The following is a 26,156-nucleotide window of genomic DNA, read 5'->3' on the forward strand; positions in this document are numbered from 1 at the left end:
GTTATGTGGGCAGATATGAAACGCTGAAGATTAGTGAAAAATACAAAAAACAAACAGGCCATTTACTGTTAAAGTCACGTGAAATGAAAATGGGAAATTTTATTAAAAATAGAGGAACAGATCTAAGTTGCATGCATCATAAAACCTTTAATCATCCTACATTTCTGCTACATTTTAACATGACAAGGTTACCATTAGATATTATGTTTAAAAGGCAATACTAAGTCATATTAGTGTGTTATTATGTGTACTGTATGTGGGGTGTGTGCAGATAATGTTTCATGACACACCTCAGTCACATGATCACACAGATGAAGAAACTGAGACCTTTAATGCTGCTGCATAGCAAGTTGAAACTAAAATTTCATATTTATTTCATATTTACTTCGCTTTATGATACAATGCCAAGTAAGCTGCAGTTGTTAAATGGCTTCCGAAACTGAATATATATTGTATTAATCTATAAATTGCTCAAAATTCTAGAAAAAGAAGAGGAGTTTTCAAAGTTATTTAACATAAAAATGTTTACAGAAACAGAATGATAACAGAATTTCTGTAAATAACCCAAATTTAAAAGTTTACATCTCCCTGATTTTTAATACTACACGATGTTACCTGGACAATGAATGACAGCTTTTGTGTTAGGTGTTTAGGGGTTTCTTGTTCGTCCTGAGCCATTATTAAACTGTTCACTGATCTTCAGAAAAATCCTTCAGGTCCTGCAAAAACTTTCTGCTGAATTCTTGAGCATCACTGAATGTTTGTATCTAGTTGTGCATGAGTCTCTTGATTGTCCTCAATATGAAAAGATGAATCTCAACACGTCAGAAATTAGACAAACATATAGGGGCAGTTTACAGGGTTTAGATTTATCCAGGACTATATGCCTTAGATATATAAGGACATTTATGTAGTTTTTACAAACATACCTTACAAAAACAGTACTGGTGTGCATTTTGAGACAACACAACTGCACTGATATACAGGTACTTTTTCACACAGGGCCATATGTGTGTTTGGATTTTGTTTTCCCTTCACATGCACAACATTTTGTCAATCCCACTAAATTTAATACGATTGAAGGTTACGACAGTACAGTGTGCATGTACCCTAAACATTGCAATCTGATTAAAATGTTTGTTTGCATGTACATTCTATATAATCTGAACCAAACGTCTGCATATGCGCACAGCCAGGGTTGCCAGATCGTATCAAAACCATCCCAGTCGACATTCAGAACTAACTCAAAAGCATCCCAATGACTATTCACAGCCCAAATACCAATTACTTATAAATTAAATCCTTTCATCTTCAACCCATAGAAAACAATTAACTTGCTGAAACAATTTAAAGTACCCCAAATCTGAAGTCGCAAAAAAGCAGAGGACCTGGCAACGCAGCACACTCGTCGAGTTCACGCTTTATCTCTGGATAAATGTACAAACTCAAAGTACAAAAGTTGAGTTAAAGAAAGTTGTTCTTAAGAAGTTTTCAGATATGGGAATGAAAACACAATTTTCGAAAGGCACGACATTATTTGATTGCATTAAAGGGGGGGTTCAATGGTATTTCATGCATGACTTATTAACACAGTTATAGAGTTGTTTCCTCATGCTAAACGTAGGCAAAGTGTCAAAAAAGCAGTTGGGCGTGTTACAGAATATTTCTGTTACTGAATGTTCTTCGCCAGGGTTCGTACAAGTTTCGGAACGTTTTTTTCGATTACGAGTCCAGCTGACGTTTCAGGGGTTTCTATACACATCACTTATTTTTATGGGCACTTCCCCCTGAAAACCCAACCCACTTGTCAATCAGCGTGAGACGCTAGAACTTGCAAACATCACATCACGCGACACAGCTTTGTTTAATTTCAAAACTCAACAGTGGCACGAAAGAAGTGTGTTTTTGGATGTAAGGAGAAGAAATCCAGCCTTATGAAAACAATGGCTATAGTTTGTTTATCTGGGGTAGCAGCGGAGTTTTGCTTGTGTGTTTGATGCGGTGGATTTCATTGAAAAGTCTCAACCGGGTCATGAGTTGCATGCGGTAAGTAAGACTTCTGTCTTATGTTGAAAATGACATGAACATGTAGTGAATCATAAGTTTAACAGTGTTTTATAGTGTTGCATGACTCGTACTCGTTCCTCCCGCGGTAGTAACTCCTTCTTCATTTTTTCGTACGTTATCGGAAAGATTCGTTTAAGCTAATCTTTCTTTAATGAATCTGATTAAACTAAAGACTCTTCGGAGATATAAAGGATGTAATACTACCCTATAGGTACTCCCCTCACCCCTCATTTTCAAAAAAATATTGGATCTAGAAGTATCACAAGAATTACATATTTTGGATCCAAAACGAAGGGTGACAAGTTTGCACCCCTGTTAAAATGTGACAAACTTCTTCACACCACTGTATGTTAAGATGTCAGCGCAAGATGTTTTTAAATTAAGGCAGCTCAAACATGCCATTTAGTCTGGTACTATGATAAACCCTGTCTTAGTAACCATCCATAAATTGTTCAAACATATTAGTTTCTTTCATTACAAAATTAAATCTGATCTAATTAGAATGATTTGTTTTTTCAAATAGATGACTTGGTTCAGCCAATAGTAGCTCAGATCACAGAACTAATTTAATACTGTTGAAAAATCATCTCAAGATGAAGCCTTAACCCTTTCCATGTCAGCATTTTCAAAGTTGGATTGGTTAAGTTGGATAAGAGCGCCAACTAGTGGATAACAGAGGAAAATATGGATTGTTGTAAAAACTCGTCATTAACAGGGAAGCGTTTTCTCTTAATTGACGAGATGACTCGTCAGTGGTGAGGAAAGAGTTAAAAAAGCTGTTTGATCAATTGAAATCTAGGCAAAGGTTGACTATACTAATACAAAATTAGATTTTTTTTTATTTTACAACATAATTCTAAAGTTACATAGTACGCAAGTGACTCTAAACTTTAAAACAGTGGCGCAAGTTTAGAAATAGTTTGGCTTAGGCTAAAAACAAGCTTTTGAAAATGTGTGGACTTAACACAGCCTAGTTCAGTTGTCACTTTTAATGTGTTTTTTGCTGTATTATAAATGACAGCAGTCCAGTTGTGGCAGTATGTTAAAAAAGATATTTCTGTACTCTCTTTGATTTCCTCTGATACAAAAGAATGGAGGGCGTACACACACACCAGTTGTGGTCACCAACTGACAGATGCACATCCACACATACAACACACAAACTCTCGCTCCCACACACACACACAAACAGTACATGAGAGGTGTGATGTTGGATAGGAAATGATTGTTATCTGAGGGACGGCCAATAGCTTCATTTAACTGTTTTAAGGTCTTGCTCAAAACGTATTCACTAACAGTTGGATGATTATTAACCCATGTCTGCTTCTTCTTCTTAAGTTCTCTTCACAATTCACATAGATGAACCGGTTCGCGCCACAAATATAACCAAAGATACTGCAGATACAATACCATTTTCATAAAAGTTTAAACCCACTTTTTTCATGTTGCTTTAGGGCGTGTTCGATTAAAACGATTGCTCAGTTGGTGCTGTTCATTTGAGTAAATGTGAATGGTGCCCCCTGAACCGAGAACTCTGAAAAGGTGCTCTTTGCCTGATATGTGAATGCACGTGGACCAGAAACAATTTTGATTTTACAGGGGGACAGGCTGTGTATGCAAAAACAAATGAGCAGAGGGCAAATATGGAGTAACGGAGTGGAAAGAGCCTCATTAACCTTGGAGAACCCACTGGGTCAAATTTGGCCGCTGTTAATTGTGCTACCCAAAATCTTCTTGGGTTCTCCAAGGTTAAAGGTGCCAAAGAATGCATTGAAATATTATGTTAAATTGATATTTACATAGGCAAAAATTATATTATCCAGAAATGTTTTACATTTCCATTTACAACCCTAGGCTTTGTTCTTTAAATAAAATAATAATAATATAATAAAATTTATTTTATATAGCACCTTTAAAGTTGCATCTCAATGCGCTTTACAGAAACATATAGAAAATACATTGTATAATACACATACACTAGATTAAATTTAAGAATATAGAAAAATTCATAAAAAGGGAAAGGAATCACTTATATGCTAGCCTAAAAAAATATTTTAAGTGAGGATTTAAAAATACTTAGATAGTCGGCCTTTTGAATCTTAATGGGAACAGTATTCCAAAGCCTGGGAGCAAACAAAAAAAAGCCCGGTCACCCATAGAACGTAAACGCGTTAAAGGAACCATTAAAAAGTCAGAGACAGAGGAACGAAGGCTATGTTTACATTAATGCGTTTATCCTTTAAAACATGTTACTTTTGCTACGTTTACCCTCATAAACGGATTCATTCGCAAACGCTGCAGACCCTGTTTTAGTTTGAGAACTCAGACGTTGCGCTGCAGTGTAAATGAACATAGACAGAGTCTTATGTAAACGAACAGCTGATGTTAACGTGACAGCGCATCATTTTCAAAGTAAAAAATATTTCAATTCAGGTAAATGGAGGTTTGCAACGGAGGTTTTGCCAAAAATAGTAAACATCTACCAACCAGCTATTATAAACGCTATATCAGATTGTTTTAACATGTACTATAACAAAGGATAATGACTGTCAATTTAAACGCCATATAGGGCGTTGTAAAGGGAGAATTGTAATGGGTCAGACATTATTTTCGAGTTTAATTTAAGTTTTGTTTGCTACTTTAAAATGAATTTCATTTCATATAATTTGTCTCTTAATTTTAATCGATGTTTTGTTGATAAGTTTTGTGAATATAAATTAAAAACAATAAAATCAACGTCATATTAATATTAAATGCTCGTTTAGCCGATTGCGCTTTATGCTATTTCTGTGTTGCTAGCGGAGGACGTGCACGGACCTCACATACTTTTAAAAATTAACATCATATTAATTTTTATTAATTAATTGCACACTTAACAGCGACAGGTAAGGGAAGATAAGTTATTTGGCGTTTACCTCTTATTATGTTTAATTGAAGTTTGCATTTGCTGAAATGTATTTTTGCTTCAAGTTCGCTACTGTTTAGTACTGTTCACTTGAATGCTTCCTTTTTTAATCATAAACACCTTCCTCTTTGGTTTACAACATCAACATTAACCTATTAATCATATTAATATGTTGTAGGGGGGAGCTGAAGACTTTCCCAAACACATTTTTATAGGTTCAAAAATAGTGTCTGTTGAAATTGCCGGCAAAGGATCCAGGTATGAATTTTTGTCAATATCGCACACCCCTAGGCTGCATAAATGCGCAAAGGTAAGCTATTATTAGAGTAATAAGTTATTTTACACTTTTATGCGCATGTCCAGTTACGTGATTGGTCATGTTTCATGCGTTTATGGTGGTGTATAGTGTGGATGAAGATTCTTTTTAAAATGCCAGTATAAACAAGGATCGTTTTCATTTTAAAATGCCATTTTAAAACGCAAATGCTCTAATGTAAACAGGTCCGAAGATTGCATCTTGGGTAGGGCTGGGTATTGGCAAGGGCCTCACGTAACTGTAACGTCAATAGTAGAACTTCAGCCTAAACGCTAGCAAATCGCATATGGATAATCGCATAAAGTTCGTCCACAAAGTGGACCAATCGGGTGGTGACCTTATCCTTACGCATTTAAGTTTGTTAACTTTAGGTTCGCTGATAAAATGCCAGCGTGAACGCTAAGCGAAATAGGGCTTAATAAATTGTTTTCTTTTTTGGTCCGGACCAAAGAAACCAAACAAGTATTAATCTCAAATCTTCAGTTTAAATTCTTGAAATGTCTTTATCTGACAAATATAAATAGTTTGAAGTTGATCAGATGTTTCTAGTTTAACACCCAGATCCTGCTATCTTTTGCTAAGAAGTGTGCAACCCACATTACCCCTGAGAAAAGACTAAAAAAAGTATTGTTCCCTTCCTCAACAGACAACCACTGTTACATATCTCAGTTAACCAAAAGTCATAACCAAAGAACTCTAAGAAAATAACTTGTTAATTAAAGTAGTTGTGTGCTACAGTGTGAAGAAGAGACAACTTTAAAATAGAGAACAGGTTTGTGTTAATAATTATACAACTAGTAGCATCAGTTTTAAGCAAGAACTCATATTCAGGAAAGTCTTAATTTAGAGTTAATTGGACACCATTAACATTTAGTTCTCTGTGTTGATATTTTATAAATGTTATTAAAAGAGAATGACTATTCTTATGGTACTACAGCCCTATAAATCCCATTCCAAGCAAAGCATACAAAGATTGTAATTCATGATCAACTATCTTATATTTTTTGTTGTAATATTTAGGATTTCACATTAAAAAAGCAGAGGTTGAGTACAAACAATGAACTCACACAGTAAATAATCACATCACAGGGGCTCTGTAACAAAATAAAGGAGTAGTGACCATGACAAAATAAGATCAATGAAAAGGTCAACATAAGTGATTGACTGCAGTCCAGAATGTCACATCATCAATACAGGAGGTGGCGTTAGATAACTTCATTGGCTGAGGAACAGACAGAGTTAAGTTGTTTATGGTCTTCCTTGCACCAATGCTGCCACCGCAAACTAATGTTGTCATTATTTGTTGACATTATGGATTTTAAACTGATCAAAAACAGATTACAGCCTCTTTTTCCGAGCTGTTTAGGTCACTCCATAAAGCATTAAAAGCTGCAAACCTGGAAGTCTTAAAGGATTAGTCTACTTATATAAGAAAACTTCTTGATAATTTACTCACCCCCATGTCATCCAAGATGTTTATGTCTTTATTTATTTAGTTTCTAATTTTAGTTTTTTTCTCCATATAGTGGACTTCAATTGAACCCAATGGTTTGAAGGCCAAATCGTAGTTTCAATGCAGCTTCAAAGGGCTCTAAACAATCCCAACCAAGGCATTGGTTTCTTTTCTAGTGTAATTTTCGCCCAAAACATAAAAATATGTAGGGGTGCGCGGGGCAAAAACTAACGCGGGGGTAGTTGTAACACGGACTGTTTACATTGTTGAACAAGGTTGAATGTTTTGGTTTTCCGGTATTTTTTTCACGCTGCCAAAAGACGATCTCCCGCAAATTATTGGAAATGTATAATGTTTTTCCAGAGAGTTATTGATGAACGTGTGTTTTTGTGGCATGTAAGTACATTTTTTCATCATATGTTTTTTTTTTTCAGATTCTAAGTTGGGTTTGTAAGATACCAAATCCAATGCTATGTCATATTAATCAGTGTCTTGTTGACTAAAACATAGCATCGTTTTGAAATATGTCTGCAGCTCTTAGCAACTTTTTTGGTGGGCTTGAAAATATTTTGATCCAGCGGGGTTAATTGTAACGCTGTGTTATAACTAACCCCTCAGCACTTATGATATAAAAAATGCAATTCTTGCCGTTGTTTTAAATAGGCTACACATTAATGATTGCTGGCTGCCAACAAAATAAATGTGTCTGTCTTTTCAAAAAACGTGTGTCAAATTTATTTTTGTTCATATCTTTAATATTGATTGAATAAGGTCACGTCAAAGATTGAAATCATAATGAAATGAATGGCTAAAATCAGACTTTGACGCTCATTATATCAGAATTTGATTTTTAAAAACTGTAGTCATACAAAATAAAAGTGATTATTGGTATAATATATGAGTGTGTGCTGTGTCTAATTATTATGTATAAATATATACACACACATTCATGTATGTATTTAAGAAACATTTACATGTTTATATATTTATTTATACTTTTATATAATCTATATTAAATATAAATCTAAAAAAATGATATATAAATAAAACAATTCTGAAATGAATATATGAATGTGTGTGTGGTTAAATATACTTATTACACGGCTCTCTGGAATGCTTGATTCTGATTGGTCAGTTGAGACATTTGCAGGTTCGTTCTTTTCAAATAATAACCGCTCCAAAGTAATAACGCATAGCCGGTACTACTTGTACGATTTAAATCGCTCCGCACCAATAAAGACCAATAAAGATTACTGTTTGGCGCCATCTTGTGACAAACACTGGACAACCACAATTAAGAATGGACAATTTTGACATTAATTTTAACATGTACGGAAAAAACAAAACATTTAAACAGTGGATAGAAGAACGAACAACGACAAGACACAGAGAGCTTACTGGGACTGAACTTGACAAAATAGAGCATGACAGCTACGAAGCCAACACTCAAAAAAATGGACATTAAAAAGAATGGGCATTAAAACTTCTCAAAGACTGGCTAAAACAGAAAAAAATGGAGACAAACAAGTATGAAGCAGAGGATCTTAATAAGGTATTACGATCATTTTATGCATCTGTGCAAAGTTTCGCGGGAGGATAAAAATGTTAATTTAAAACAAATATGCCAATAAAATGTTTCAAATTCACATTCATGTCCAGTTTTTTTTCTTATGTGGCAAGTAGCCGTGTAATAAGCGGGATAATGTAGAGGCAGCCGGTGGTTATCGGGTAAATAAGCCCCTTCAGTGTGATACAAGACCCTCCGCTTCGCGTCGGGTCCTGATCACCCTGTTGGGGCTTATTTCCCGATAACTACCAGCTGCCTCTACATTATCCCTTAGATAATAATTAGACACAGTACACGCACATATATTATGCAAAAAAAAATCACTTTTATTTTGTATGCGATTAATCGCGATTAATCTTTGCCCAGCACTAGTTATTACAGACTGGGTCACATATAAAAAATGTTTTGTCATAATTGTGCTGCTTTTTCTCACATATTTAGACACTTGTATCCATTTATAATTGAACTATATCCACTTCAAGTATATAGACAAAACTGTATTGAAATATTTGCCTGCAAACTTAATTTTTAGCAAGTGTTACAACTAACCCCCTGCCTGTTACAATTAACCCCACTTATGGGGTAAGTTGTAACGTTTGCACTTCTGTCACGTTTGGTGTAATTGTCCAAGAATAGTAAGGACTGGAAACAAACTTTAAATGTTCATTTGTAGCAGAGATGTGTGTTGCTTGTGTAAAAAATATTATTAATCAAACTCAAATATTTTTTGAATGATTGAGGCAAAACCAAAAAGCGTTAGGTTGTGCCCCGCTCTCCCCTACTTTTAAACTACAACCTATCATCTTGCACTAGCAGAGGAATGCCTGTGCGCGACGTTACGTTATCCGTCACAAGTTCATGCATGACGTATGCGAAACTACCGGTACAGTGTTTACAAGTGTGGATATGGAGACCCATTTAGACATTGTTGTATGTAGAATGACGCTAATTAATGTCTTTGTGGTGTCAGTTTATAGCTTAAAAGTGTGGGTTTTGCATACGTCAAGCGTGACCTTTCGATGTGATTTTGTAGTAAGGTCGCCCATGCACATTCCAGGGCTAGTGCAAGACGAGAAGTTTTGCTAAAAAAGTACTTTTTCATCGTTTTGCTGGATTAGACACTTAATGCCTTGGTTGGGATGGTTCAGAGCCCTTTGAATCTACACTGAAACTGCTATTTGGACCTTCAACCCATTGGGTTCAATTGAAGTCCACTATATGGCAAAAAATCCTGGAATGTTTTCCTTGAAAAACTTTATTTCTTTTCGACTGAAGACAGAAAGACATAAACACAGAGTTCCCACACCTTAGTTAACTTCAAATTCAAGGACCTTTCAATGACTTTCCAGATCCAATACCCTTAAATTCAAGGACTAAATGCAGGGCTCAAAATTAACTTTTTTATTTGGTAGCACTGGTGCTCCCAACTTTAAAGAGTTAGGAGCACCAGCAAAAATTTAGGCGCATCCATCAAAAAATTTAAAAGCACCACAACTACAATGTAAATGTTAATAGATTTATTTTATTAAAAATAAAACACCACCACCGGGCTTTACACGTCCTATGGCCAGCATTTAAAAGTTGGTCTTCTATTTTATTTTATTTTATTTTTTGCTGCATAAATTCCTAAATTAATACCCAAATGCTGTTGAAATAGTATTGCAGCAATAATAATTTAACAATTACAGGTAACATGATTAAGATTACATAGAAAATCTAGCAAACACGTAAAACACTGATTAATTGTGACATTACAAAAGTGACCCTAATATAGAAGGCTAATATATATTGGTATTGATAACTGCATTACCAGGATGCTTTTACTACTAAATAGGCAGTGTTTTAAAAAATACAACAAAAACATACCATCAGCATTGTCGTATTCCACAGCAACATGGACCACAAGGATGTTTGTCGAATGTCCATTCACCAGCGCATGCGCACATCAAACACACTTTGACAGACAGCTCGGTGTCTCCATCAATAATAAACACATTTGTCATGACACGTCTTGTATTTTTGGCACTTTCGCCATGTTTAAGCAAGGTACGTCTGGCGCTTAAAATGTTTTTATTCCGCCATCAACGCCGTTTTACAGGATTTACAGTAAACACAGTAAGTTTCATTTTCATAGTGGAGACACTCGAAATCTTTAAGCCACTCTCTCTGAAAGGTTTAACGTCAACTCGTATTTTCCGGTGGTGGAGTAGTTACATTTGAATCCGGATCGTCGTCAAAAAATACAGTAATAACCTTGGCTGTAATCGTCTCGCTCTCGTCATGCTCGCGACGCGTTCGTCTTTTCACATTTCCGCGCTTCACGGCAACAAGGAATGACTGACGCTCATATTAGCCAATCTGCGGTCTTCATTAAACGCAAGAACTTAATGGTGAAATTTGATTGGTTATGTATCGTTGGAGAGAACACTGAACCTGGGACAGCGCCAGCACGCAGGATCACAATCAACTCGCGTCACAACAAAATGGGCAGTCGCACAAATGCTCCCAAATATATTTTAAGGTCGCACAGATTAAATTTCGGTCGCATATGCGACCAAAATGGTCGCAATTTCGAGCCCTGAAATGAGGGGATACATTTCAATTGAAAGCAAGGTTACATTGTGTTACCTTTCAAGATACATTGTTAAAGTTCCCTTTTGAGGGAACTCGCACTGCGTCACTGTAGTGACACTTTGTGAACGCCTTCAGGGGTAAGTGCGTCTGAACGTTTATATCAAATTCAACCAATGATGAGGCTTAACGACAACGGGGTGACGCGGAAAGTCAGGAAGTATATCGCTATCTGAAATATTGTCAAAGACGGCATTACAGGGACGCAGGAAGTATGGTAATGGAGACGCAGCGTCTCGTCCCCTTTTCACGGAACAACAGGTACATATGTAACCAGAGACGTTTTCATTTGTCAAACACAACTATGCAAAAAAGCATTTTGGTATGAATCAACATTCACATACAGAAGATATAAGCATGTTAAGCGAACAGTTCAGCAAGTGTATGGATTATATGTATGGAAATAGTATGGATTTTTTTACAGAAAACTTTTTGCATAAAATAGATTCGAGCACTTCCAAAAACTTCCCAGGGCCTTGAATCCCCCCCAAAATTCACAAAGTTTCAAGGATTTTAAGGACCTGTGGAAACCATGTAAACATCTTGGATGACATGGGGGGTGAGTAAATTATCAGGAAATTTTCTTATGAAAGTAGACTAATCCTTTAATGCATCCTGCTTATGCTGACAGGCAAAGTATAATGGGTAATTTTACGTCTTGTAAATGAGGTGGATAGAGTTTACGTAGGGAAACTCAGTTAATGATCTATTAGTTATAGAAATGGATCATAATAGAGCAATAATATGTGCTTTAGTACTAATAAACAGGCAATATGCTAACAGTATGCATGCTAATAAGCACCATGTCAATAATGATCACGTGTACCTTAATATAATCTCATCATTACTGTAGTAGACTATAAGACTTTAGCCTAGATATCACAGGCAGGGTCACAAATAGTCTATGGAAGACAGGACTGGCAGGGTGTAATATGTATTTGTGTACTCACGATGTGTGGTAGACAGAGGTTTCTCATCCTCTTCCTCGGTTTCAGCCCCAGAGCACCATTCATCACCACTGTACGGCTGCTTTCTCTCCAGCACACACCGGCGTTTGCTGCGCATCACGCCCTCTACTGGACAACATTAAGAAACACACACACAGGCAAAATTATGCAAACATATTTCAAATGAGCATACATTTCAACACACTTTCTTTAAGTGCACATCCACAAACCGAACCATAACCCCAACTGAAATGAACTGTGGTTAGTATTTCGTGTTCATGCTAAAACTGAAAGTGAACTCTAGACACAATGCCCCAAAAATGTAAGGCATTTGTAGGGTATGACAGGCCTTCAAAACCTTAAAATATCTCCTAACCTTGAAGACCAGACACAGTAAGAAAGAGAAAAGAGAGACAAAGCAAGCCAAGGGTGTCGGGTGGTGGTGTCCTCGGCTTGTGCACGCCGTGTTGGCGGCGAGTAGAGATAAAGAGCTGACCTTTTCTGCATCCTCTTTTGTTCCCAGCAGACATCAGTTTACGTAAATGAGTGAGTCAGCTCTCTCTCTCTCTCTCTCTGGTTTACTTTCTCTTTAATCATTGGCCCTTTCCAGGTGTGGCAATCGAGTGGTCTGAAGTGGATGGGTGACTTGCATTTCATTTGAATGTCTTTCTGTTTGCTTTACTGCCGTGTGAACAATATTTACAAAGAGAGGGAGAGAGGGAGAGAGAGAGAGAGAGAGACTGGCTGAGATAGAACTAGACATTGATGGAAAGGTTCTCCTTAAAACTTGTCCCATTTCCTCTCCGCTCCATTCCATACGGGTCTTTACAACCAAGGTTATTATTGTAACAAAACCACTGTAGAAATTTCCATTACTTCTTTATAACTCTTTCATTTTAATTATATTTAACTTTTCAAGTAGTATAAGAACTGTGAGAAGTTTAAAAATATATTTGTAACTTGTAACAAATTGCAACTGAAACTACAAATATCCACAAAAATACAAGCAAAACAGGGCTGGGCGAAATGACAGTATATTACGTTACCATTTTTTTGATCCTGTGTATTCCGCATAATGTGGATAAGTGGGCGTGGCCAACTCGGCACTCCCGCATGTTAGGCCTTGTTCACATGGACACGGGTATTTTTATATGACTTTTACGCAGATCGGCTGTTCGTCCACATGGAATTGCAGTACCAGGTCACTGAACCCAAACATTTTTGAAAACCCTTGCAAGGATGAGGATTTTCAGAAACGCCAGTTGCAGTGTTGTCATGTAGACAGTAAAACCAGGGTTTTTGCTTCTGATTAAGGCTTCTGATTGGCCAATGTGGCTTTACGATTTACAGGGTTCCCGCACCTTAGTTACCTTCAAATTCAAGGACCTTTCAAGGCCTTTCCAGGTCCAATACCCTCAAATTTAAGGTCTAAATGTAGGGACACATTTCAAGTGAGAGCAAGGTTACATTGTGTTACCTTTTAAGATACATTGTTACAGTTTCCTTTTGAGGGAACTCGCGCTGCGTCACTGCGGTGTCACTTTGGGGACGCCTCCAGGGGTAAGTGCGTCTGAATGTGTATATCAAATTCAACCAATGGTGAGGCTTAACGACAAAGACAGGGTGACGGATGAGCCAGGAAGTATATCGCTATCTGAAATATTGCCAACGACGGCGTTACAGGGATGCAGGAAGTATGGCAAGGGAGACGCAGCGTCTGGTTCCCTTCTCAGGGAACAACAGTTACATACGTAACCCGAGATGTTTTCATGTGTCAAACACAACTATGCAAAAAAGCATTTTGTTCCCTGAATCAACATTCACATACTGTACAGAAAATATATTAGCATTTAAAGCAAACAGTTTAGCATGTGTGTAGAATTTTATGATATTATCCTACACTACACAGGGAATAATATGGATTTCCAAAAAACTTCTTGCATAAAATAGATCCGAGCACTTTCAATGACCTGTATCTATGTATGTATATTTTCAAAAACTTCCCAGGGCCTTGAATTATTTCCCCCAGATTCACAAACTTTCAAGGATTTCAAAGACCCGTGGGAACCCTGGATTAGGGTTATATCACCGCCTGCTAGTCTGGCATGCTCTTGACAGCATGTAATAGTGTGTTTTTGCATTTTCATGTAGGCGGAGATTTCTTTTAAATCGAGCATTTGTAGATTTTTTAAACCGCAGGAGGAAAAACTCTGATTATAAAAATACTTGTGTCCGTGTGGACTAGGCCTTAGCCTGACAGAACGCTTTTCATTTACTTGTAATGGGTGACGTGCGTTGCCGAACTGATTTGTGGATCCGTTAACATTGCGTCACTTCTGACGCGACACAACGGCTTTTGGCATTTTCATGCGCCAACGTGTGCGTCAGCCAATCAGATCGCCTTATGCAAATGACCTAGTGCGAGCCAGTCAATTACCTTTATGCCAGAACAGAGCATGTGTTGCGACCACTGTGATTGGCTGATGACCACGCTACAGACAAGCCTTCCATCACGGTTCAGTCACACAGAATGTAAGCGTTAATGCTTGATGGAAGGCGTGTTTGAAGCGTGGTCAACAGCCAATCACAGTGGCCCCAACACGTGCTCCTCTGTTCTTTGGTCTTGCATAAATGTAATTGGCTCGCACTAGGTTATTTGCATAAGGCGATCTGATTGGCTTGAGCACACGTTGGATTTTGAAAAGTTGGGAAATGCGGTGACCAACAACAGTGAAGCGACGCTAACAGATCCACAATTCCGTTCTGCAACGCATCACCCATTCAAAGTTAACTCTTTCGCCGCCATTGACGAGATATCTCGTCAATCAAGAGAAAACGCTTCCCCGCCAATGACGAGTATTTCCGTCTTTCCACAATACGGCTATTATCCACTAGGTGGCGCCCTTCCACAACTTTTTAAACCCGGAAGTATTGCCCTATGGCAAGCGGCTGCTGTTTTAAAGATCGCTCTGAATGGGATCTCTATGAAAAGTCCGTCACAAAAATGGAATTATCTCTGCTTTTTGCTCAAAATGTGGTGTTTTTGCAGAAACCTACCCATATTCAAAAGCTGATTACAAAAGAACTACTGAAGGTACGATGAAACTTTTATTTGTTTGAAAGCAGAGGGTCTGTTCTTTCATTTGGTATATTGTATGTTTATATATTTGAAGAAGGACATTTTCTGGAAGGCATTAAACTGTTGTGAAAATTATGAAAAACGCTGGCGCTGGCTGGCAACTTTTTTTAAAAACGCTGGTGGTGAAAGAGTTAATGAGAAGGGTTAACTGTACGTTCACAGCGCAGCAGACTTGAGCTTCCAAAGTTACCGGAAGTCATTTATTTACAATGGAAGCTGGCATCTCTTAGCTGCAAGGAGCGTCAAATCCATTGGTGTCGCATTTTGGGCGTTTTGAGCGACCAGAGCGTCAATCAGAAAGTTGAAAGAAGCTCAACTGGAACCAATCGGAATATAGCCTAGACGTTCTTTGCTGGCTGATTCCGGAGAAACATACGATGTAAACTTTCGTTCCTCAAAACATTAGTTTCGAGAAAACAGACTTCAGAGCAGCCAAAGCATCAACAAGCTTCCGTACTTTTTGACAAGCGTCCTTGACCGGGCGGCCTGAGCTTCTTTGGAAGCTTAAAGCAACACTAAAGAGTCTTTTTACCTTAAAATAACGTTTCCAAAAAAGTGTCAGTCGTTCATCCACTCGAAACAGGGTGAATGGCACTTTTACATTCGCTTTGCAGCCCTCTATCGGCCAAAACCATACTAAAGAAGTTTCCAACCGTCGGGTCGCGGTCCTGTTGTTCGATTGAAAACTACAAAAACTTGCTTTACGGCAGACCTACAATCCAATCAGAGCCAGCTATGCTGCAGTATTTATGGCAGCGGTAATGGACAATTACACTTCTAACCTGTAGGGGGAGCAAAGAGCAAAAACTCTTTAGTGTTGCTTTAAGTCTGCGGCGGTGTGAACGTACAGTAACGCTTACACCCTGAAAATCTGGTTGCAGCACACATAAGGAGAATCTTAAACATGCTCACACTACAAGATTTTAAAATCACGTTGCATGACACAATACATAGCGACACATTTTTTATAACTTTTAATGTTTACATTTGCTAATGAGTATGCTAGTATCTTTCTACACTTACACACTGTGTTTAAAACCAATGTATTTTCTCCTCAGTTCTTGAGGCAACAATCATGAAACATTTTCACAGACACGCTATTCACAGAGTCGTGTTGTTTCCACACTTCCACAACCCGTTTCTCCACCTCCGTTGTCTACCGGACACGTACAGCAGCTTGTTTTGCAGTCCCTTTTTCAAAAGGTCTGTCATTCACCTCCGTCTACTATTGGCTAATGTGAAAGTAATGATGTAATCATCCTGATTTAAAATCCTAAATATCAAACATGTTTGATTTGATAGGGGCAGGCAAATATGATATGATCTGTTTGCAGCAAATCGGGAGGTGTAAGATTTGATCTGTAAACATCACACATCAGATGATTATCTGAGGCAAACATCGGAACCAGGTAAATTCGGGGCGATAATTCTGTAGTGTGCGCCCGGCTTAAAGTACTAGTAAAACTAGTGACTATTAGCTGGTGATTATAAAGCTAGTGATTAAAACTGACCTTTTCAACATCAACAATCAACCCTGTGTACAACCTTACATTCTACTGTTCACGCTCATGAAGCGGTACAGGTGTGTGTGTGTGTGTGTGTTTGCACACACAAAGGAGTTGCAGTGCTATTACAGGAAGCCCAGATGACTCAGTTCCTTAGACTCACTGTATTGCCCCGTTATTTCCCCTGATCTCTACTCTCCCTCTTTCTCTCTCTCTTTCTCTCTCGACATTCAAAAAGCAACGGGTGAATGGAAATAAATTAAGAATAGCACAATGAACCAAACAAATAGAAACAGCATATACTGTACAAACACTTTGAAAAGAAAAACACGCCTCCGCAATCCAAGAAAATAAAGAGGTTATTGCTTTTAATATTGGACAGATACTGTCTGTGTGAATCACACAAAACCTTTCAGGAATTTCAGGGACAAACTTTACCACAATCAAAAGATGAAAATAAGAAATGATTTTTTTTGCCTGAAGACCATTAAGCCTAATTTTACATTTTTGCATTATTTAATTAAAGTCACACTGTGGGATTTTTATTGGCGTTTATATGTCTATGTGGTGTTTTTAATATGTTTTAAGACAAGCCAATTCATCATTTAACACCATTGATGAGTATTTTCTAAATAAAATTAAAGACAGTTATATACAGATGAAACACTGCAATGTAGATGACAATTTGAAATCTAAGCACCATTGTATAAACAAAAAAAAAACCCTGCTTCAGCAGCACCCACAGACTTGATAGAGTAGGCAGGTGCTCTGCTTTGTTTACGGACGTGACGTAATAATGACGCAAAGAAGAATAGCAGCAAACTTATTTTCCCCACAAACATTCATGATAAATACACTAATTACAAAGAGATTTGTATATTGCTGTTGTAACTTTTGTACTTATGGTTGTATTACTATTTTAAGTGTATTCATTATTGATTTTCAATTCCAGTACACCTGTGTCAAGGATGTGACATTAGTCCCTTTCACATGTACATCTTTACTGGTAAATTGCAGTTAACATGTCATAACAGAACCTTTCTTGTAAATCAGTGCTGCAAATTTACCAGTAAGAGAGGTTGTAAGATTGTAAGTCATTTACTGGTAAGCGTTATGTGTGAATGAAAAATAAAGATTGCCGGCATTTAGAACGGACAACGTCAGACCGTGCTGACAGCTTCGGGCCAATCAGAATGTTTTGATACAGATGACGTGTTTACCCCTGCACTGTTTATGGACATTTTCACACACACGAGCACATTTCTCCACCAAAGTTGTTTAAAACAGCTTACCATCTATTTGCCAAATTCCCAACGTCCTTAGCACACTCTCTGTAAAGCCTAATGTGCAAACAGTACTGTTGTTTAAAGAGCACCTATTGTCCGATTCACGTTTTTAAATTAATTATTCCTTTGGTGTGTAAGTGTGTACAGTATTAGTACATGTTAATGATATGCAAAAGGTACAAACCCCAAAGTAAACAATGAAGTGAGTTATCGTTTTCAACATAAATCTCTTTTTTTGGACTACAACAAACACACGGATTGTAGGCAATAGTTTACTTCCTCGGATTGGTGATGAAGACAAGACTGACATTATCATAATTTCTCCCGCTTCGGACTCACAGCCTTATGATCGAATCTTTCAAACATGGCAAGGAGCGTCATGCTGCGTTTACACCAACAGCGTTTGAGGCGTCGAATTCAAGTCTACTGCGCCTAGTTTGCTGCTTGAACAGTTTGAATGCATTTGCGCGTCTACTTTGCTCTAGACCCGCGGAAAAAGCAAGCATTTGACGCGCATCAGAGGCAAAATCCGCTTCTTGTGGGAGGGGCAAGTGCTATGCGGTTGTCTGTTTGCAAGATGACTTATGTTGATTGTGCATTTATGGAGAGAGTTCCAGGTTTGTATTTGGTAACCTTACTATAGGGGGAAAATAAACGACACGGGTCGATAAACGTCATGTGACTCAAATTGAAGTGTGTAACTTATAAGGTTGCCCAATGTCCTCACTTACAAGCGAGGTCCTTTTTATTCCTGTCTCTATAGAAATAAGAACTTGTGACTGCTCACGGACAATATCAAGCGTTCCTTCATGTTGAATGAGTGACTCCGGGCAGGGCTGCCGCCACAACAGCAAGCAGGCTCCTGATTGGTTAACGCGGCACAAAATTCCACCAAAGTTCAAATTTTTCAACTCGGGCATCAGCCGCAAATTCGCGTCAAAGCAAAATGCACAAAATGCACAAAAAGCACCTTTTGCACGTACCGCGCCAGGCGCTCAATTCACGCCATTCCCGCGTCTAGGCGGTATCACGTCTCCCGTGCCAAATGCCTCATTCGCGCCACGAGACCTCCAGACGCGCGTCAACGCATCTTCACATTGACTTACCATTGAAATCACTCACGCTTCACGCCTCTACCGCGGCTGGTGTAAACGCAGCATCACATTTCTAGCTGATGTCAGAGATATTGTAAAAATAATGTGGTTGTTTAACCATAAACCATGCGAAACATTGTATAATACCAAATACACAAAATAACACTGTTTTTTAGCAATGAAATGGGTGCTCTTTAAAGGAACAGTATGTAGGATTTTGGCTAAAACTGGTACTGCAATCACAAAACTTGTGGCTAAAACTGGTACTGCAATCACACAACTGGTAGCCAATACACAACATGACAACATAAACATCAGTTGAGGGCTGCAACTCCACTTTTTAAACGACAATATCCTGGCCAGACCACTGTTGTCAGTGATATAAGTATTTGAAATAAAAATGATTTCTTAATCTCTAGTGACAACAGTTCCTTTAAGACGCAGGTTCCGTTTGACGTCGCCTAATGCAATATTGTTTAGTCATGAGCAACTTAATTTATTGTAATTTACTGAAATGACTGTGTGAAAGAGGCAAGTAAAGGGATTTGATTTCAAAACTGACCTGACCACTTAAATTATAAATCACCATTATAAGCTTACAGTAGTTAAATAGGCACCAGTTTAGAAAACTGAATTTTTTATGTACATGCTCAATAATTTATTTTTTTACTAAAAGTTATGGATTGCAGTTATAAAAATGTCCCAAAACATGAGACAAACTTTTAGAAAGTAAAACCTCATGTTTGCTTTTGTCTAAAAAACTAATTTTAGCCATTGAAGCATGAAGTTAAAAATATAGTTCTGTTTATGCATACGCACTGTGTGGCACATATTTCGTCATCTGAATAGTACGGGCAGCGCTGGACTTTTGTACGGCCGGCACTCAGCGCAAAAATAAAACTGCCAACTGTTGCCATTTTTGAGAAGCGCAGGGCTTCCATTGGAAACAATTGAAAACATACGCCAGCCGCCAACATAAATGCCATGGTGTACACACCCCCTTTAAATCTTTCGTTTTATAAAACCATGCAAAACATGTATTCAGCTCTCTCTGAAATCTTAATTTCACATTCCAAAAACTTTACTGGCCCTAAAAATAATATTTATCTTCTTATTGTATATTTGTTTTAGCTTTCAGGTTTAAAGTGAAATTTGTCCTGGAGATCTGCGTTTACGAGATTTACCCATTTCGACAGCTTCAGGGAAGCGGTGTGTGTTCTTATGCACGTGTGTGTGTGTGTGTGTGCACTAAAGGGCCTGCTGAGATCCAGGAACTTGTTGCGTCGACTCTCTCTCCCCCTCGGTTTCTCCGCCCACTCTATTCAACTTCCTGTCTGTGCGCACACAGTCTCTCTGTATCCCTGCTCGATTAGTGAGTGACAAACACACACAACAGGACGACCAACAGGAAAACCCAAACACTGCCTGCACGCGTGTTTCACACACGCAGTTCCAGGAGCAGAACCGACTGCATAAGCATACAAACGCACGTGTGCTCAGAAAGGTCAGGGCATTTTGGGGTTGCTGAAAACAGTTTCACCTTTACTGTGTTTCCAGTTGAAAGGGGAATTACAGAGCTTTGGTCTTTCTCAGGCTGTTGATCACAAGATACAGTGCGACGATAAATGAGTAATATGAATGTGTTCATGTAGACATTTGACTTGAGTCTGGTCCACATTGGCGCTTATTCTTAAACACGGTTTCTGTGGCCGGTCACACAAAACATCCTCTTGCATTCATAAATCTCAATGAAAACCAATAGCGTAGGCCGAATATGTACTAGTTACTGCGGGAAGCCAATCAGATTCTTGATTTGAAAGCCACCATGCCCTTTTGTGCGCAATGGCCTTAGATGGTTAGTGAGCGGACTGCGGGCAGCATTAGTGCATGACTTGTGACTGAGACTAGTATTATACCTACTTTGACATCAGGTTCCAACACAGGAGTGATTGACTCTCTTTGGTCTCCTGTATCCATGGAGACGCTCCTTTCCCTCTTGGCCTTGGTCTTCATTATCCCACCTACTCCAACGCCAGCGCTTGATTGACTGAGGCTCTTCAATCCAGGGTTGCCAGGAGAAATCTGGTTGGATTTGACTCCATGGTTCCCGGACCCACTGCTCTTTGTACCCTGGGTGCCAGCAGGTCCTTGCTGCTGCGCTTGGTTTACATTAGGAAGCTGTGATTGGGCCCCGCTAGTCACTTGCTTGCCATGATTGGTGAGTTTATTTTCTGAGTGCATTTGATTGGCCGGTGGTGGAGAGGAAACTGAGGGGTTTGGGTTGCAGCAATATGATGCGTCTGTCTGTCAGTGAGACCTGCGCTGCAAACAGACAGACTGCTAAAGAAAGACAAAAAGAGAGATGAAGAGCGTGTAAGTATGGCTTCACCCATGTTAATAGAGTACAATGGTAATAATGTGGGATCGGAAACTTTGCTATACAGTTTACGTCACTTTTTTACATGTCTATCAGTTGATTTATGTTTATTAAACATGATAACTATGTATTTTTGCATTACGTTTCTTCAGAGCACAGCATCTCTCAAACAGATGTAGATAAGGACAATCTTGTTATTAACTCATTCACCGCCAGCCTTTTTGAGAAAAGTTGCCCACCTGCATTTTTGTGATTTTAACAAAATTTTCACAAAATTCCTTGCAGGAAAAATTATTTTCTATAAATATATAAACATACAAATTATATAAAATTAAAGAACACACCCTCTGCTTTCAACAAACAATAAACAAACAAACAAACAAACAAAATGGGGAAAAAACGTTTCATTATATATTTACTTTTTCTACTTAATTTAACCACTGAAATATGGATATTTCTTTTCAAAAATACAACATTTTGAGCAAAAAGCTTAAAAAAAATTGCGTTTTTGTAAAGGAATTTATGTTAGACATCAGACTCAGAATGACTATCAAACATAAAGGTAGTTAAAATAAATCATTAAGTCTTTTTAACTTCCGTTTTTGATAAATTCGATTTGGCATCTGGTGGATAAAAGCGGTATTACACTTTCACTTTGAAATTCGTCTAGAAAGGCTTATTTATTAGTTAAATATGAACTCATAAATGACGAGATAACTCGTCAATGGCGGTGAATGAGTTAAGGGGTGCTGTTAAACTTTACTTCAATTTAATCGTTTGCAGAACAATCGCATTTACAATGCGGCATTCCCAACGTTATATTTCCTTTCAAAAGGTTTCATTTACGTACCTCACTGGGATGAAGATCCAACAAACAAGAACATTCCGATGTCTCTTCACTTCACAAGCACTGATCTGTAACACACAAAGCGGGTTTGAATTATTATGACATTTTTATTAATGCTATCAATCTTATATAACACATGAACAATAAAAAACTAATTTTGAACAAAAATTAAAATGAAAAACAAATTCCACGATAGACATTTTACTAACTATAAGTAACTTGGTCAACTATTAGTCTTGTCGTCTACCATTAGAGTATTAGTAGGCTGTCTTCTCAATCTCCATAAGCCCTTTAGTTGACATGATCACCCAATAGTAGGGCTGAACTAGAATATTAGATTATTTGTGCGTTGTGTTGGCATTCGATTTTCAATTTTGAGATTTCAATATTCTTTTAAACAAAATTATTAGCGTTAATGCAGAGCCTCTGCCAAGCAGGAAGTGCGCTTTACACTCGCGCTCTATAGGCGGCACTGAGAGACTGGTTTGTGTTTAACTAAATAAAAACTAATCCATGATGACGACAACTATGACGAAAACTTAACAAATAAAAATGAGACGAAAGTGTCAGTGATGGATAGAATCTCTGTGTGGACGGGAGCTTAGATGCACACACAAAACTAAGGGACTTCATATGGCGTATTTTCATAAACGCACATACTTCGTATGTGCAGGTCATGCATACAGGAGTATGTAGGCCAGGAGAGGTATTGCAATTTGTTGCAATGTGCATGTCTTGGGTACCCGTACAAGTCAAATGATGTATACTTGGCAAAGCTGTGCATTCGACCCTGTGGGTACCCTCGCATACATATAAAAAAGTTGCAACAGTAATACACTGTAAAAATGATATCAAATCCACATATATTTTTCTTAAAGGAAAACACCACTGTTTTTCAATATTTTACTTTGTTCTTACCTCAACTTAGAAAAATTGATACATACCTATCTTTTTTCAATGTATGCACTAAATCTTTGTATATCGTGTCGTGAAGGTGTTAGCATTTAGCCTAGCCCCATTCGTTCCATAGGATCCAAACAGGGATGAATTTAGAAGCCACCAAGCACTTCCATGTTTTTCGCTATTTAAAGACTGTTACATGAGTAGTTACACGAGTAAGTATGGAGGCACAAAATAAAATGTGGTGATATTTTTTAAGCAGATAAAAATGACCTCGAGCGCAGTAATATTGACAGAAGTTTGAACGATATGATGAGTAATCAGGAGTGAAGATGTTACTGCGCCAGAGGTCGAAGTGCTGCAAACTATACAATATAGTTCTCATTTTTATCTGCTTAAAAAAATCGCCACGTTTTATTTTATTTTGTTCTTCGGCTTGGATTTTGTGAAATCATTTTCTAAATAAACGCGACGTATAGTCAAGTGCAACTTATAGATGTTTTTTTCGTCATCAAAACGCATTTTTGACTGATGCGATTTATACTCCGGAGCGACTTATAGTCTAGAAAATACAGTATTAGGGTTGTGCAAAAAATCGCCTGCAAATCTCATGCGTGTTTTTAATCAGTAATGCCGGTTCCTTGATTAGTAGTAAATCGCCATTACCTGCTTTCAGATGGAGCGGCATTTACTACACAAAGCCGCAGTTCACAGTGAAGCAAGGCAAAATCCCATAGCATAGATTATTGGAGTCGATTTTCCTCAATTAAGAACACGATTTTGCCTAACTTCTCTGTGAACTACGCCTCTGTGTAGTAAATGCCGTTCCATCGGAAAGCAGGTGATGGCGATTTACTACTAATCAAGAAACTGGCTTTACTGATGAAACACGCATGAGAATCGCAGGCGATTTCTTTGCACAGTCCTATAGACGGTTTCATCGGACGCACGTGATACAGGTCTTGATCCGAACCTTACTTCCGGTTTCGTTTTTTTTAATGGTCTGACTAGTTGCTAAACTGTTCTCTTGAACAAATGCCTCGTCGAAAATAACAAATGTTTTGGTTTCCAATGTTATCGATGTGTTGTTGGTTTTTTGCTTGTTATATGAATAAACTACGTTTAACTCATTCACCGCCATTGACGAGTTATCTCGTCATTTATGAGTTCATATTTAACTAATAAATATGCCTTTCTGGACGAATTTCAAAGTGAAAGTGTAATACCGCTTTTATCCACCAAAACGAATTTATCAAAAACGGAAGTTAAAAAGATTTAATGATTTATTTTAACTGCCTTTATGTTTGATAGTCATTCTGAGTCTGATCTCTAACATAAATTTCTTTACAAAAACGCAATTTTTTTAAGCTTTTTGCTCAAAATGTTGTATTTTTAAAGAGAAATATCCATATTTCAGTGGTTAAATTAAGTAGAAAAAGTAAATATATAATGAAACGTTTTTCCCCCTTTTGTTTGTTTGTTTGTTTGTTTATTGTTTGTTTGAAAGCAGAGGGTGTGTTCTTTAATTTGATATAATTTGTATGTTTATATATTTATAGAAAATTTTTCCTGCAAGGAATTTTGTGAAAATTTTGTTAAAATCACAAAAATGCAGGTGGGCAACTTTTCTCAAAAAGGCTGGCGGTGAATGAGTTAAAGAACTTTCTTGTTATTTATTCTTAGCGGACTTTACCGGAAGTTACGTGCGGATCGCGACAGCCGCTTGTTTATGTTGTTACTGCTGAAACAGTCTATACGTTATGGATTAATTTGTCTAAGTTGAGGTAAGAACATAGTAAACTTGTTTCGACATATCGCAAGTCAAATCTTAAGACAGAAGACTTGCAAAACCAAGTTGTTTTAACTTCATGCTGCTTTTTTACAGTGTAGTTAGTAGAACGTCTAAATACACTGTAACCGAAAAAGCTTAAAAGAGAGAAAATTGCCAGAAAGTGGGTATAGGTGACAAATTAAATAAAGGTCTCTAGATTCTATTTCACTTTCAACAAACCCTCAACATTTCCCTTTCTAGCCTTGTTTATCATTTTCTTTTGAAATTTCACACTCAACATTTATTTCCCTTTCGTTTTGATGAAGAACGAGAGACACTTTCTTTCTTCGCATTCATTTGTTAATTATAAAAAATTGAATCATGTGCATTTCATGTACTTATTTACATACTGTATATACATACAGTACAATCCATATTAAAAATGCAATTTTGTGGCATTTGGTCCATGCCAGTTACCACTGAAATCATCCTTATTGTAGTGTGACACCTGTTTCTAATTACCAAAAGCAAAACCATACACTAAAGGCTATTATAAAATGAAAACAGAGAGAAAGCTGAGAAAATTGTGTTTTTGTCAAAGACTTCATCAAAATCTGATTCAGAACATTGATTAAAAGACAGCTTGAGTAAAAAATCCCTCAAGCTTGCACAGTTGTACACCTCTTTTTGTCATTTTATTATGTAACTTTGGCCAGTTTGGATTTATGTTATTTGATGCTTAATGTTATTTCTAATTTTTGGATTCATAGATGTTGTTCTTTTCCAGAATATGCATTATAGTGCCCCCTACCATATAAAAGTGAAAACACAGAAAGACAGAAAATCTCATCAATGGTGACAAGCATTGAGCCATAAATGTAGGAAAACCTTGCCAATGGTGGGAAGAGACTTAACAGACTAAAGCCAAAATTGGGAAATGAAACTGAACACATTCCAAAAGTTATCGTAGACCCGGAGCACACAAACACATTACACGCTTACACACACCTCTCATTTCAATGGCTCTCAGCACAGCTGCCAAGGCTCAAGTGTATGTGAGCAGTGCTGGTGAAGGATTGGGTTTCTCTCGTCTGAAAGAAGGAGAAACTACACCATCCCAGCCGCCACCTGCCTGTGTCCATAACCTACAGACCTCTCCTGCATCTCAGCTCTGTCTGTCTGTATGTCAACTTTCATGTTAAGACGTGTAAGACAGGCGTGTGGTTCATGTCTGCCTGCGTATGTCCTGAATAGGACACTCAAGCACCTACAGGTATTGCACAACACACACACACCCAATGACAGCATCATTCATGCAAACTATCTAAAAAAATCTGCCTTGTATTCCATT

At 37.7% G+C, this 26,156-nt stretch overlaps 1 protein-coding gene across 2 annotated transcripts in view; it reads right to left on the minus strand.

The window, feature by feature from the left end:
- The window catches only part of bcl9l (bcl9 like), a 76,358-nt gene that overhangs the window by 11,083 nt on the left and 39,119 nt on the right, over positions 1-26,156 (minus strand). For both annotated transcript variants that reach the window (XM_073853341.1, XM_073853342.1), the window contains exons 2-4: positions 22,138-22,202; positions 20,827-21,250; positions 11,890-12,012 (exon numbers count right to left, since the gene is read on the minus strand). In XM_073853341.1, the coding sequence (XP_073709442.1) occupies positions 11,890-12,012; positions 20,827-21,151 (448 nt within the window). In that variant the 5' untranslated portion in view covers positions 21,152-21,250; positions 22,138-22,202. The remainder of the gene's footprint in view (positions 1-11,889; positions 12,013-20,826; positions 21,251-22,137; positions 22,203-26,156) is intronic.

This window comes from Misgurnus anguillicaudatus, chromosome 15 (assembly GCF_027580225.2).
Source record: "Misgurnus anguillicaudatus chromosome 15, ASM2758022v2, whole genome shotgun sequence".
NCBI lineage: Eukaryota > Metazoa > Chordata > Actinopteri > Cypriniformes > Cobitidae > Misgurnus > Misgurnus anguillicaudatus.